The sequence below is a fragment of the Oryx dammah genome, unplaced genomic scaffold (assembly GCF_014754425.2).
Source record: "Oryx dammah isolate SB20612 unplaced genomic scaffold, SCBI_Odam_1.1 HiC_scaffold_21, whole genome shotgun sequence".
NCBI classification, from domain to species: domain Eukaryota; kingdom Metazoa; phylum Chordata; class Mammalia; order Artiodactyla; family Bovidae; genus Oryx; species Oryx dammah.
This window is the reverse complement of record NW_024070205.1, coordinates 77,483,101-77,498,397: the sequence shown is the minus strand read 5'-3', so window position 1 is coordinate 77,498,397 and position 15,297 is coordinate 77,483,101. Positions and strand designations below refer to the sequence as shown.

Genomic DNA, 15,297 nt, shown 5'->3' with positions numbered 1-15,297 from the left:
TTTAGAAAGAGGGTCCTGGTCTATCCTGGGAAGCTTCTGCCCCAGCAGCCTTGCCACCCCTCACCAGGCTCTCGTCTCCTAAGACCACTAAACTCTTGGCTCAGAGAGGTTTGCTCAGAACTGCTGGGAGGAAAGGAATAGGTATTGTGAACAGAAAGGAGCTGTTGGGAAGAGAGGAAATATGATAACACACCACTTCCTTAGAGCTGGCTTCCTGGCATGGCTGGGTTTCTCATGCTCAGAGGCCCTCATGGCGGTCCTTGAGCTTTCCTTTTTCAAGTCCCACGGATCACTCCTCAAAGAAACAGAAACAAAAACTAGTTTCTACTCTGATGGAAACAAACGGCCCACTTTTTACACAGATGTGCTTTTAGGTCCTAAACACTTGCCATGAATAAAAATGGAATCATAGATATGATAAAGATACAGCCTTAGATCATAAAATCCCACAGAATTAATCATAGATGTAAATCTTACAGTTAAAACTTTCAATATTATATTAACAAACAGTCCATCAATAGTTGAAACTTTGACACTGAGAGGTATTGATTTCAGTGCAATGATAAAAGCACAGCTCAACAGCAATAAATTAAAAATCACTGTAGTTTGGGGAGGTAAATGTCATTACCATGACAAACAAATACATGTCCCCTGCAGGTGGACAAGGTCATTGATGGGGAATGAATTCATAAAGTGTCAGAATCCTGCAGCACTCCTCCAATACTATTTCTATATCCATTCATTTGATAATTTATTCATTCATTAATTTAACAAATATCCATCAGGTTCCTACTGAGTGCCAAGCACTGTTGCAGGCACAAGGTGAATAGGACAGACAAGGACAACCTCCTGGAGGTTACAGTTAAGTGGGAGGGTCAGATACAAATAGATGAACAAAACCATGGCTAGCGTAACATCAGTCAGTCACAAGCTATGAAGAAAAACCAGGGCAGAGTAAGGGGACGGGAGTACCCAGGAGGGTGTGACCAGCGAGGACCTATCTGAGGAGGTGACATTTCAGAAGAGACCTAAATTAAATGAGGGGATTGAACTGCGGGAGAGAGAGCAGCGGGACTGAGACAAGACTGAGCTTTGCTGGAAACAGCATGGAGTCCTGGTCATCAAGGTCAGAGGAAAATAGCAGGAAAGGAGGTCAGAGGCAGACGAAGGCAGAAGAGAAGAGGGACGATGGATGCTATCCCAAGTGTGATGAGAAGTCACGGGGGGCTGCAAGCAGAGGGCATGTGATCTGATTTAACCGTTTAGAGGATCACTCTAGCTCCTGTGTGAACATAGTGTGTTGGGGCCAAGAGTGAAAGCAAGGAGCTCATTAGAGAGGTTCTGGCAAAGGTCTGTGTGGAACTCATGGTGGCTCAGACCGAGGTTGTGGCAATGGAGGAGCAAGAGGGGATGCTTTGGGGTAAATGTCCCAGTTGAGCAGATAGAAACTGCCGGTTAACTAGCAGTGGGGTGTGAAAAAGAAAACATTCAAGAATTGCTGGGGTCCAGCCCCAGTGGATCCAGGGAATTCGAAGGTGGGGATGGCGTCGGCGTCCTTGGAAAAATACATGTTTAATTACAGATATATAGAGAGATTAGAAACGGATAGTGTAGTAGGAGATAGTGTAGTGGAGAAAAGGAGGCTGAATCCAGATGGGAATTCAGCCAGAGCAACGGGAGCAAGAAAGAAGCGACGTGGGGGAATCAGTCTTTCCAGAAACTGATCCGATTTCTTTATTTGGGGGTTTGCTTATATACCTTTTGTTACACATAGGGATGAATACAGAGTCACGCGGGGGTCAGCAGTCCTGACCTTTATCAAAATCAGGTGCTTCACATAAATGTATTTAAAAAAGGTCTTAGGAACATTACATCATCTTCTGGCCATGAGTGAGACCTGCTGACATTTTATGATCCTTTCTTTCTGATAACCAAAAAACTTATTTTTTCCAAAGGTGTTTTTTCTTAAACCAGGCACCACCCTCCAAATAAAGTTGCATTCCTATAGGGTGAGGGTGTAGTGAGTTACAATCAAGAAAGGAATTTATTTAACCCAAGGTTAACATGATTAATCTTAAAGGTTAATACTTATTTCTCCTATATGCTTAAAGGTTAATACTTATTTCTCCTATATGTTAGTTATATTCATTATAAGGGCAGGGAATATGGAGATTTAGCAGCAAACATCAGCCCAACAAATGAAAATCCTTTCACCAATGCTCCCCTTAAGATCTATCTAGTCTTAAGATAGTGATAAAGTTACATTTTTACATAGTAAGGACACAGTGATTTATAACAAAGCACAGTGATCTATTACAAAAGAGAAAATCCATTAACTCAAAAAGTCTAGTATTGCTAACATCAAAAACTACTATATTTCCTTTTCTATATTCCAAATACATTGATTAATATATTCCCAGGTGCCTAAGGATATGGAGGCCTGGCGGCAATCATTGACTCAACTAGAAGAAAAAGCCCTATGCTAATTAAGACTCTCAAAATACTCCACAACTCTCTGTGCTGTTTATGGTTGAGAGGTAGTAAACAATCATGTGGCAGGAGTATGGATAATCCCGTCACACAAGCTAGTCTGTCAGCAGAGAGGTTTGACCTGAGCCATCCTTGTCCCACCCAGGGGAGGGAATTAGCAGCAATTATTGGCACAACAAATGAAAAACCCTTCACCAATATAATTCCTAACCAACCCACTATACCAATAATTTCTAACTCCCCAATAGAATTTGCCTTTAGTAAGTCTAAAACATCTCGTGCCTCTCAGGTTGGGAGGCTGTAAACAATCACATGTGGCCGAACAAACCTATACAGGCGGGCTAGATAACCTTCAGAGGAGTCCGTAAGCTGAAACACTCTCGTCATGCCCAGGAATTTTTATTGCCTTGGAGCTGCACGTTAACTCCTTCTCCGAGAGAAATGGTTATGGGGGAGAACAGAAAACAGACTCTGGTTTTGGGGTAGATGCTCAGGAACCGGGGGTTTCCTGAGGCTTGATCACGCCTTTGCGTATGCCAAGCCTCCTTCCTCATGACCTTTGCCGTGGGCGGAGTTCCTCCCGCTGGCCCCCAACAAAGAATGGCTCCAAGGTTTTTGACCAAGCCATTAGATGACAGGAAACACCAGAGGAACAGGTTTATGGGGGGTGGGGGAGAACAGGAGTTCTGTTTTAAACATTTTTGGTTTGAGATGTCTATTAGGTTACCACATGGAAATGTCCAGTATGAAATTGGGTGAACAAGTCTAGAACTCATAAGGACAAAAACCTTCCCTGAAGGATGACCTGGTTTCTAGTATTTGGAGGGACAGGTCTGCTAGTGATTCACTCTGTAACCTCAATTGGCTGCTTCCTATAGCCAAAACAGAGCCGTAGCCCTGGCCCTGCCCAGGAATTGCGAATGGCCCAGTACTTACCCAGTGCATTTGCATGGGTCACATTCCACAGCAGAGCAGAGTGCTGCTTGAAGACCAGCTCCACAAGCTGATGCTACAGGGATTATTAAATGCAAGCAACCTGGACTCTTGTCCCAGAGCTGCTCCTTAATTGTGAGTGGATAATCTCTTCCAAGCAAGACAGAAAGCTGAGGGGCAGGGAACAGGGTAAGCAGGAGCAAATGGATTTGACAAGTTTGGAAGACAGTGTGAAGCCATAGAAAGAACAGTCTTTGGGCCCAAACAGACCTAGATTCACATTCCATCATGCCCCTTCCTACCTATGTGATCTTCCCTATGCTACTCTACCTTACTGAGTCTAAATCTCAGATTCCTTGGTCACAAAGAGAGATGGGATTGTTATACAGATTAAATAAGCTTTAATGCAAACCACTGGCATCCAGTGAGCATTCAGAAGGGATAGCTCCCTTCTCCCACATCCTCTTTCCCTCTCTCCGTGAGGAGATAACCCGCTCTTCTACCACCCAGCCCATCCCACCTCAGTTTTCCTTCCCGCGGCTCCCACCCCAAACGCTCGAGTCCCGCCTCTGGAGGAAGCATCCCCCCGCCCCCGCCCGGCCCATGGCTGGATCGCGGCCCTTGGTTTCCTCACAGGACTGAAGACCACAGCAGCAGCATCTTTTCCGGGTTTGCAGCTCTCCTTGCCATCCTCCTGGTTGTGGCAGTTTTCTGCATCCTGTGGAACTGCGGTAAACGGAAGAAGCGTGAGTCCCTTGTTTGTCCAGAGTTGAGACACACTATGATCAATTGTCTAGTCTGGAATTGAAAGCCCAGTTCTCAGATGGCACAGTGGTAAAGACTCGGCCTCCCAATGCAGGCTAGGCAGGAGACGTAGATTAGATCCCTGGGTCAGGAAGGTCCCCTCGAGGAGGAAATGGCAACCCATTCCAGTATTCTTGTCTGGAAAAATCCCATGGATGGGGCCTGGCAGGCAACAGTCCATGGGGTCCCCTGGAGTCAGACATGATGGAGCACAGACACACACATTGCCCTCCAGAGATAAACCGTTGTGCCGAGAAGTCCTCTGTTCTCACCTGTGTGTAAACACAGGTCATTGTCTCCGTCGGGATCACAAGCTGTGGCTCTGAAAGCTCCATGCTGAGTCGAGCTTCATTCTGAAAGCCATGCCCTGGTACCCTGTGCCCATTTCTTCTTCCTGCTTCTGTCTCCTGAGTCCCCTGTTCTTCTAGCTCAAAGGCATTGGTCGTCTGGAAACACATTTTTCATAATACATGGTGAGGGTGGGGAATATTTTCAGGCGCAGTCTCTTCCCCAAGGGTCCCCACGTTCTGTGCAGCTAAGCCCAGCCATGACCTCTGTGTCTCTCATTGTCTTGCAGGGCAAGTTCCCTACCTTCCAGTTACCATCATGCCCTTGTTGACTCTGCCTCGACCCAGACAGCGAGCCAAAAATATTTATGACTTCTTGCCCCGAAGACAAGAAGAGCTGGGTAGGTTTTTCTTTCTCATCCATGGAATACAGGCCTACAGAACTTCTGCCCCCAGAATATAGGTCTCACCTGCAAAAGCGGCTTTTTCTAAGCATGCTACCGTCCTGCTCTTCAGGGAACCAGCAAGAGGACGGGACAGACAGGTGGCAAGGTTCACCTCCAGTGGGGCCTGGGGGCTTGAAGAGGGAGCAGGGAGTCATCAGCGTCAGGGATGTGGTTTGGGGTTTTCTCCAACTTCATTGAGAAATGATTGACATATGTCACTGTATGAGTTTACAGAGTACAGCATGATAATTTGATTACATAAGCTACAGTTTTGGTTTTTCTTGATGTAGTTCGCTGGGTATGTCTAAGGTTGGGAAAGACTCACAGGAGAACATGGCCTCCAGCCTCAAGTCAGGGAGGGCTCACCCGAGAAGACTCCTCCCAGCCAGCCTCCTCGAGTCCTGTGTTAGTGTCCTTTGTCCTCAGCGAGCTGAGGAGTGTTCCTGGTCTCCCAACTCATCATCCTTGAAGCCCTGATCCTCTCTCCACAAAACACTGGCCCCCAAATACCAGATATCAGACAGGTCCACTTCACCCAGAATGTGAGGACTGAACAGGCTGAAGCACTTGGAGGACTGGCTGACTATGCTCAGGGTTTGCTCTCTGTCCTTTCAGGAAGACATCCCTCAAGGAGCATCCGTATTGTCAGCACCGAAAGCCTCCTCTCCAGGAATTCTGACAGCCCTCCTTCTGAGCATGTGGTAAGAATGAAGCTAACGACAGTCCCTTTGGGAGAAATGACGTGTCTCTGGCAGAAGAGCTGAAATGCAAGAGTTCTAGGTTTTGCTTCTTGTTTCACTATAAACAGCACCCCAGGCTCTATTAATAAATGGGAAGACTAGCCTCAGGACCGCCCTACCATCCAAGGCAAAAAATTTAGAAAGAGAGGACCAAGTGCTTGAGATTTTAAGAAAGGCACCAAGGCACATGTATTCATGGATACTTGTTGGAACCGAAATGTATTGCTTTAACAAAGACATGATAACACATTTTTCCAAATAAGTGTTGCCTCCTGTACCGTAATTACCTTGGGAGGGTACATAAATTTTCCTCCAGGGCTGTTGGTGCTTAAAGCACCCTTAAAGTTCTGCTTTGGGAATTACTTCCAAGCCTATGTCAAATTGTTTCCATCTTCCTCCATAGCAGAAATACTCATAAGTCACTCAGCACTGCGACTGGTGTAAAAAGTGTTGAGCGTGTTGGGGATACCTTTGTGTCTGGCTCTGAAGTCAGCTCCCAAGAAGGAGACGCACAGCAGTGTGGGGCAGAGGGATTGTTCTGAAGACCAGGGCGCTCGTTTCTGTCGATAAGTCCTTGGTAGCTTGTTAAATAATCTGTTTCTTCGGTTTTACGGCATCCCCTGGGTGAGTACGGCCATGCTGCCCCTGCTGCTGATTGGCTCGTTACCCAGCCTTTCTTTACCCAGGGCTGCTGATTTGCTCGTTACCCAGCCTTTCTTTACCCAGGGCTGCTGATTGGCTTGTTACCCAGCCTTTCTTTACCCAGGGCTGCTGATTGGCTTGTTACCCAGCCTTTCTTTACCCAGGGCTGCTGATTGGCTCGTTACCCGGCCTTTCCTTACCCAGGGGCGCAGGTTTGATGACCACGTGGCCGCCTCAGAGCAGCCACATTTGCTTCCTCCTCCTCTCGCATGTCCCATTCTTAGGCTCTGGTCCTGCTTCTAAGACTTCCTGGGGCAGCAGGTCCACGTGGCTATAAAAGGAAGAGTGGAGGGAATCCACTGCCTAAGCTAGTTCTCGGATTCAGCTGAGCCCTGAGGGGATTTTGCACCTAGAGTTTAGATCTCAAGCTGACTTAAACCTACAAATACGTTTGGATTGTACTCTATACTGTTTGAAGGACGTTTTGAACCAGTTGCCAACATTTAAAGAGAGCCTAAGAGATTTCACACTGAAGTCCAGATATTCAGCCTTTTTTGAAAATCAGACGTTCTAGAAACATCAGACCAGCATTCCTAAATGGCTGTAGCTGATCTGTGTGTCAGCTGCGCCCATACTAATAACAGCAAGCATTTCGTAGTGTCCCCTTTGTGCCAGGAGCTAAACAATTCACAGGTAGTAATTCATTTTCTCTTCACAAAAATCACGTGGTACTGATATTATTATGATTATCCCCATTTTATAAGTTAGGAAGCTGAGGCACAGTGAGATTAGGTAACTGGTGTAAACTCAGCACAGAGTGGTAAGGTTAGGACTTGCACCCTCAGTCTGAACTTAAGCCTCTACCTTTAGCCACGATGCTGGGCCTAGCAATATGTTCTGGGGTGGCAGGCTTTCTCCAGTTCATAATACTTCCCCCACTGAGCCCCCACAGTGTGGCCAGAAACTAGTTACAATTTATTGTCACGTTTACACTGCTGCTTTCCTTAAACCCAGCCCACCTCACTCATCCCAACCTGGCGTCGGAAGCCTTGTGATTTGAGACCCCTGCTTCAGAGGTTTTCTCTGCAGCGACGAGCTGAGTGAAGGAGCCGTTAGATAGAGCAGTACCGGGTAGGGAGAAGAAAGGGCTTGTCCTTATTCCTACTCCTGCCCTGTCACTCGCCTTCTCTTCTTACTTACAGCCCTCCCAAGCAGGCGATGCCCCGCACATGCACAGAGCCCGGACTCACGCCGTGGGGTATGCGGTGGGCATCTACGACAATACCATGCGGCCCCAGATGTGTGGGAACCTTGCTCCCTCGCCTCACTATGTCAATGTCAGAGCTTCAAGAGCTTACCCGAGCACTTCTTCAGAGGATTCGAGAGACTATGTCAATATCCCCACAGCAGAGGAGCTTGCTGAGACTTTGGCTTCTGCCAGTAACCCTCCTGGGAACCTCTTCATCCTCCCAAGTACCAAGGAGCTGGCACTGTCTGAAGAAATAGGTGAGGGTTGTGGGAACGCCAGTGACTGCACCAGTTTGGGGTCTCCGGGAACTGAGAACAGCGATCCACTCAGCGATGGGGAAGGGTCTTCTCAGACCTCGCATGACTATGTCAACATGGCAGAGTTGGATCTCGGGACCCCCCGAGGGAGGCAGCTCCGGGGAACGTTTCAGTTCCGCAGGGATTATGAAAATGTACCACCAGGTCCCAGTAGCAACAAGCAGCAGGAGGAAGAAGCGACATCCTCAAACACACACCATGTAGAGGGCAGGACAGATGGTCCGGAGACCCACATCCTACCTGCCGTGCAGTCAGGGAGCTTCCTGGCTTTAAAGGATGACGTGGCCTGTCAGTCGTCTGCCCACAGTGAGACCGGGCCGTGGGAACACGCAGAAGAGACGTCAAGTGAGGACTCTCATGACTATGAGAACGTGTGAGCTGCCGAGGCAGGAGCCAGGGGCTGGGCAGCGGCCTGACCCATGGCTCTTTCCTGACAAACTGAGACCCAGCCACCCAACCGGCAGGCCACATGAAGTGGTTGCTGCTGCCAGATTCACCCTTGATGACCCTGTATATCAGTGGTTTCATTTCGTTAGGCTAAGGAGATGAAATGAGTAAGGAGCTAAGGGGCTCTCAAAAGCAGAGTTTTGAGAAAGCCAGAAAGCAATTCTTCTCAGCAAGGTTCTGTTACCTCTCGTACCAACTTAAGAATGTTTGCTGAAACTACCTTACAGAATTGTTCGGAGGTTAAAAATGGAAGAGTCCTTTAGTGTGCAGTGGAAACACGATGTAGCCTAAAATCATCAGCTTTGCTAATACCAGCAGGCTGCAAAGCAAGAATACAGATTATTTGGTAATCCAGGCAGAGGCCAAAAGGAATGAAGAAATTGGAGTGGGGTGGGGAGGGGGAGTTTCCACTCTAGAATGAGTGTGGACCACCAAACGCTGGAGAAAACGCAGAATAATAATTCTCATTATTGCTAAGGGGATTGCAAGTCATAAGCTTCACTCTGGAAAATTGTTCATCAGTTTCTTATTAACATACACATTATATAACCCAGTCATTCCAGTATTAGGTATTTATCCAAGTGTAAAGTTTGTGTTCACAAGAGAAAAAAAAAAAACACCTCATACATGACTGTTTATAGCAGCTTTATTCATGATTGTGAAAACTTGGAAATAAGTCTTTCAACAGGTGAGTGGGTAAACAAGCTGTCCTATAGTCACACAATGAATTTATCCACACTCAACAGTAAAAATGAGTGAAGTATATAGGTTCATGCAACAACATGGACAAATATTAAACACATTTTGCTAAGTGAAAGAAGCTATACGTAAAAATCTACATATTGTATGGTTCTACTTATATGACATTTCTGAAAAAAGCAAAACTGTAGAGGCAGAAAACAGATCAGTGGTTGAGAGGCTTGGGAAGCGGGAACAAAGGAGCTGTACAAGGAAATTTTTAGGATAATGTTTCTATAAGGTGATTGATACTTGACTGTATGCATTTGTCAAAACACACACACAAGAGCCCGTACAGCACAAAGGATGACTTTATTATATGCAAATTTTAAAAATTCACCAGGCTGTTTGGGGGGCTCACAATATAATGCAGATTGTAAAAATTTTGTAAAATTTTGTAAAAATTGAATTGGTTTTACAAATGTATGACATAATCTCACTGAAGGGAGTGGGGGAAAATTGAGCTGGCCTAAGTAACTTTGGAAAACAATATTTTGCTTGAAAATGTAAGATAAAGACACAAAGAGCTGAACACAAACACTGCAGTGTAATTGATAAATTTGTGTCTCATGGGAATATAGTTTAGCAATTTTGAAACCGAGTATATCCTCGAGTTGAACAAATAAGTAAATATGATACGGGTAAGGAGAGGCAGGTTTCTTACTCTCAGAGAAAGAAGTAATAAATAAGCAAGTAGAAAAGGAAATACAGATGAGTGTACACGTAGGCTTCCCAGACGGCACAGTGGTAAAGAATCTGCCTGCCAACACAGGAGACGCAGGTACGATCCCTGGGTTGGGATGATCTTGTGGAGAAGGAAATGGCAACCCACTCCGGTATTCTTGCCTGGGAAATTCCACACACAGAGGAGCCTGGTGGGCTATAGTCCATGGGGTCACAAAGAGTAAGACATAACTGAGCACACACAGCACACTCATATGTGTATTTCCTAGGCTAGTATACATATCTGTATTTCCTAGTATACATACGTGTGTTTCCTAACTCTGCCCACTAGAGGGTCTAGAAGCAATGATTCTCCAGTTGCAATGAATACTTAGCTCCCAGATCTTGGTTTCCAAATATCATTGTCCAATAAAAGGAAGCAGAACTCCTTGGAGGAATGGCTGGTTTTAGAGCTGAGGCAGGGAAAATACAAGATGAGTTTGAGCACTGTGTAGAAAAGGAAAGAAAAGAAAGAAACAGGGGTCAGGGGAAGAGAGAAGAAAAGATGAGGGCGTGTCAGAAGGAGCCAACTGAGAGCACTCTCAAAGGTACTAGAGCAATTTAGGCAATAAAAGCAAACGTTTATAATGCAGATTTATAACTCAAGGGATAAAATAAATATCCACGAATCCCTACCCTGATAAATGGTAAAATTAGCAGGTGGCACCTTATGGAAAAATAATTTCATAACTTCAAAGAATCTCCCTTCAAATGTTTATTCACTGTTGTGATGGTTTTAACTTGATCCACAAATTATTTGATACTTCCTTTGGCACTTAATTCCTTTCGCCTTTGGTGTGGGCTGGATTTAGTGACTCTTGTCTAAGGAAAAGAGAAAATAGTAAATCTACAGAGGAGAAACCTGTGTATATGTAGGCTATTATACATGTATATTTCCTCTGTCCACTGGAAGGTCTAGAATCAGTGACGCTCCAGTAGGAATGAGTGCACTCAGCTCTCAGACCTCGGTTTCTAAACTTGGTAGACACTATCTTAACCACGTGATCAAGGTCAACTCACCATTGGTAAGCTATGTTGTGGACTTCCCTGGTGGTCCAGTGGCTAAGAATCCGCCTGCCAATGCAGGGGACAAGAGTTCGACCCCTGGTCCAGGAAGGGTCCACATGCCAAAGGCATCCAAGCCTGTGAGCCATAACTACGGGGCCTGCGTGCAGAACCACTGATGCCTCATGCCCAGTGCGCGTGCTCTGCAACAAGGGAGGCCACCGCAGTGAGAAAGCTGAGCAATGCAGCTCAAGAGCAGCCCTCACGTGCCACCCCAGAGAAAGCCCACCCACAGCAACGAAGACCCAGCACAGTCATAAATACATACACAAAAGTCATGCTGCTCTATGACCAAGGACAAGGGTGCTTCACCTCCGTGATATTCTTCCCTAAAAGCCACAACCCCAGTCTTTTCGTGAGAAGCATCAGAAAACTCAGATTGAATGACATTCAACAAATACCTGACCAGAACTCTTTAAAGTGCTAAAGACATGAAAGACAAAGGAAGACCGGAGAAACTGTCAGACTGGCAGAGACTAAGAAGGTGTGATGACTAAATACGTGATGCCTTGGATTGGATTGTAGTACATGAAAAGGACATTAGTGGGGAAAAAGGTTAAAAAAAAAAACAAAAAGAGAAGAAAGTTCATATTGTAGTCAATAGTACTGTATCAATGTTAATTTCTTAGTTTTGACAAAGGTACCAAGATTATATAATTAGCATTTAGGGGAAGCTGTGTGAAAGGTACAGGAACTCTCTGTACTGTCCCTGCAACTTTTCTGAAAGTTATGCCAAAACAAAAAGTAATTTTAAAGCATGGATAAAGCTGGGAGTGAAGACATCTAGGTTCATTCCACTCAAATAAGAGTGCCTTTGTTCCTTTCTCTGCAAAAAGGGACATAATATAAAGCACACGCTACTATCGTTGCTTTGGATATTTGTGTTAGTTTTCTGCATGGTTCTGTTAATGTATGTCCTCAGTCTCTCCTATCAAACGGCAGTCCCTTTGTCTGTAGGAAAATATAATGAAATCCTTTGTATTCACCCTAGTTCTTAGCACAAGCCCCAAGATAAAGTCAGGTTATCAATAGCTGACAGGTGATGTGATTTCAGTGCACATTGTTATGAAATGTTGAGTGATGTTTTTCTGTGGTTCGGGAATGGAGGCCAAGGCTTAAAGCTAAGCATCAAAGATGTAAGAACATCCCACGTTTCTGAGTTCAGAGCACCACCAGCTGTCAGGGGTCAGCCAACAACCCTCAGGGCTTGCTGAGAACAGGAAAAGAAGTCCTAACCCGCACTGCTCCCCGCAGCCCTGCGCCTCCGCTCCACGGGAGAGGACCGAGCGTGGCTGTGGCGAGCCTCTGAGGCCACGCTGGTCGCAAGGAGAGTGTCTTTCCTCCTCACTGCCTCCGTCCCCAGGGGTGGGAACCATCTCACCATCTCTTCTGCGGGGTACCTGACGCCCCAGGAAAAGGAGAGAGTAGAGTGTGTGCCAGAACTGAGAGGAAGGGCCTTGGAGGGGCTGACTACCCACTGCTGGGCACGGCAACTCTAAAAGTGTCACCAGAGGAAGGCATCTGGGCCAAGGTCACTTCATTGGTACCATGTCAACAGGGTGCAAGGCCAGGGACTTCTAGGATAAGTCTGTGAGGGATAGAACATCGGAAGGGGCTTCACAAGCACTTGGGTAGGTGCTAGAGACTGCACATTTGTGTGGCCCTGAAATTCATATGTTGAAACTTAATCTCTGTTGTGATAGTTTTAGATGGTGAACGCATGCCCAGTCACTCAGTCATATCCGGCTCTCTACGACCCCATGGACTATAGCCCGCCGGGCTCCTCTGTCCATGGGACTCTCCAGGCGAGAATACTGGAGCGGGTTGCCATGCCTTCCTCCAAGGGATCTTCTCAGCCCAAGGACTGAACCCACACCTCTTCTGTCTCCTGCACTGCAGGTGGATTCTTTACCACTAAGCCGCCGGGGGAGCCCCATTAGAAGGTGGGGCCTTAGATGCTCAGGCCGTGACAGTGGAGCTCTCACGGATGGGGTCAGTGTCGTTGTACAGAGGCCCCAGGGCCTCTCACCCCTTCTGCCTTGTGAGAACACAGCCAGATGGCTGCCTGTGAACCAGGTGTCAAGCTCTCACCAGACACCCAGTCTGTGAGTACCTTGATCTCGGACTTACCAGCCTCCAGAACTGTGAGAAATAAATGTTCGCACTTTCAGTCTCCAGTCTATAGTATTGTTGTTATAGAAGCCTGGGCAGACTAAGACGGTGGGATAAAGGCCGATTTTTACAGGAGCTAGCTCTCATACCTGTCTTGGGTAGATTTCTTCGTTGCTCTGAGATTCACTCTACATGTGACAAGCATTTAAATGTGCCACGCACGAGGGCACTGTGTCATTCTGATATTGATGGCCAGTAAAGGTTAGCCTAGAAAGCAAAAATAAGCACAGAAAGAGCATGGCAACCTCATTCATCAAGTAAAGAGAGATTTGTGTCAGATCTGTATGAAGATTCAGACAGAACTGGTTCTTAAACACCGGCATGAAAGAATCCTCATAACCAAGAGATAGCTGCATTGCCAAACCCGGGCCCATGTGCCCTCCGCACAGTGAGGCCAAACAAACTGACACACTGGAGCTTGGAGTACAAGAAGGTCTATGGAAAGGGCTATGCACAGAGAATGCTCAGAAGACCTGAATTCACGATGCCTTTCAGGGAAGAGATTTTTGTGTGGTTGGTTTTGGCTGCTGCCTGCAGCTTTCAGGATCTTAGTTCCTCCACCAGGGGTGGAAGCCAGGCCACAGCAGTGAAAGCGCTGAGTCCTAACCACTGGACCACCAGGGAGCGCCCAAGGAAGAGCTTTTAAAGGCAGTATTTGGGGTGAGAGCTGGCCTCTGACCAGTTGGTGGCGAGGCAGCACGGCGGCCTTCCGGGAGCCTCGGCCTCCAGTCTTCCGGTTCCCGCCTGTCTGGGGTCTCCGCGCCTGTCGTGTTGTGTGCACACTCCCTGAGGCAGCACCAGGACTCCTTGCCATCACTGAACTACTGCTACCTGACTGCTTTCTGTTTGTTCCTGCATCTCCTAATGGGAACTGCCTGAAGCTGAATCTGCTCTTTGGGACTCAGGGAAGGCTTGGACACTACAGTCCTTTTCTATAAACTGGAAGTGAAGAGTCTTTTGTGCCCAAGAGGGCCCCTCAGTGTCCTGGTCGGTGGCAACCCTCCTTTGCTTTGATGCTCCTCAGTCATGAGGAACGCTGGGCTGGAGGAAGCACAGGCTGGAATCAGGATTGCCGGGAGAAATACCAATCACCTCGGATACGCAGATGACACCACCCTTATGGCAGAAAGTGAAGAGGAACTAAAAAGCCTCTTGAGGAGAGTGAAAAAGTTGGCTTAAAGCTCAACATTCAGAAAATGAAGATCATGGCATCTGGTCTCATCACTTCATGGGAAATAGATGGGGAAACAGTGGAAACAGTGTCAGACTTTATTTTGGGGGGCTCCAAAATCACTGCAGATGGTGACTGCAGCCATGAAATTAAAAGACACTTACTCCTTGGAAGCAAAGTTATGACCAGCCTAGGTAGCCTACTGAAAAGCAAAGACATTACTTTGCCGACTAAGGTCTGTCCAGTCAAGGCTATGGTTTTTTCAGTGGTCATGTATGGATGTGAGAGTTGAACTGTGAAGAAGGCTGAGCGCCGAAGAATTGATGCTTTTGAACTGTGGTGTTGGAGAAGACTCTTGAGGGTCCCTTGGACTGCAAGGAGATCCAACCAGTCCATTCTGAAGGAGATCAGCCCTGGGATTTCTTTGGAAGGAATGATGCTAAAGCTGAAACTCCAGTACTCTGGCCATCTCATGCGAAGAGTTGACTCCTTGGAAAAGACTGATGCTGGGAGGGATTGGGGGCAGGACGATAAGGGGACGACAGAGGATGAGATGGCTGGATGGCATCACGGACTTGATGGAAGTGAGTCTGAGTGAACTCCGGGAGTTGGTGATGGACAGGGAGGCCTGGCGTGCTGCGATTCATGGGGTTGCAAAGAGTTGGACGTGACTGAGCAACTGAACTGAACTGAACTGAACTGAATCTTGAGGGGAACAGGGGCAGGACAAGAAAGAGAATAGTTTTGGATCGAGCGGTTAATCATAAATATGGCAGAGAAGTTCAGCTTGGGGGAGTACTTGGTTTCAGTTATGAGATGATAGTTTATGGCATCAAAATAAGTTGTTAAGAGAGCTACCGCTCAGTAACAAAGGGAGGTTCAACCTACCACAGGTGGGTGGCAGGTCCCAGAGAAAAGAAAGCCCGCTCATGCTCATGAGACAGAAGGGAGCAGGGCACACAGTTGAAAAGAATGACATAGCCTGAGGGCATGACATAAACTGAGAAGAACCCAATAGGTTCAAGATGGGGGCCCAGTCGGTTTCTTCTAGACCTTGAGCCATACTGTATTCT

General features: G+C 46.8%; 1 protein-coding gene across 1 annotated transcript; it reads left to right on the top strand.

Annotated features, from left to right (window-relative positions):
- The first annotated feature begins 4,065 nt into the window (after positions 1–4,065).
- LAX1 (lymphocyte transmembrane adaptor 1) lies at positions 4,066–9,631 on the top strand. Its single transcript, XM_040263049.1, has 4 exons — positions 4,066–4,169; positions 4,805–4,915; positions 5,576–5,661; positions 7,545–9,631. The coding sequence occupies exons 2-4, from the start codon at positions 4,834–4,836 to the stop codon at positions 8,283–8,285; spliced, it is 909 nt and encodes a 302-aa protein (XP_040118983.1). The 5' UTR covers positions 4,066–4,169; positions 4,805–4,833; the 3' UTR covers positions 8,286–9,631.
- Positions 9,632–15,297: the final 5,666 nt, after the last annotated feature.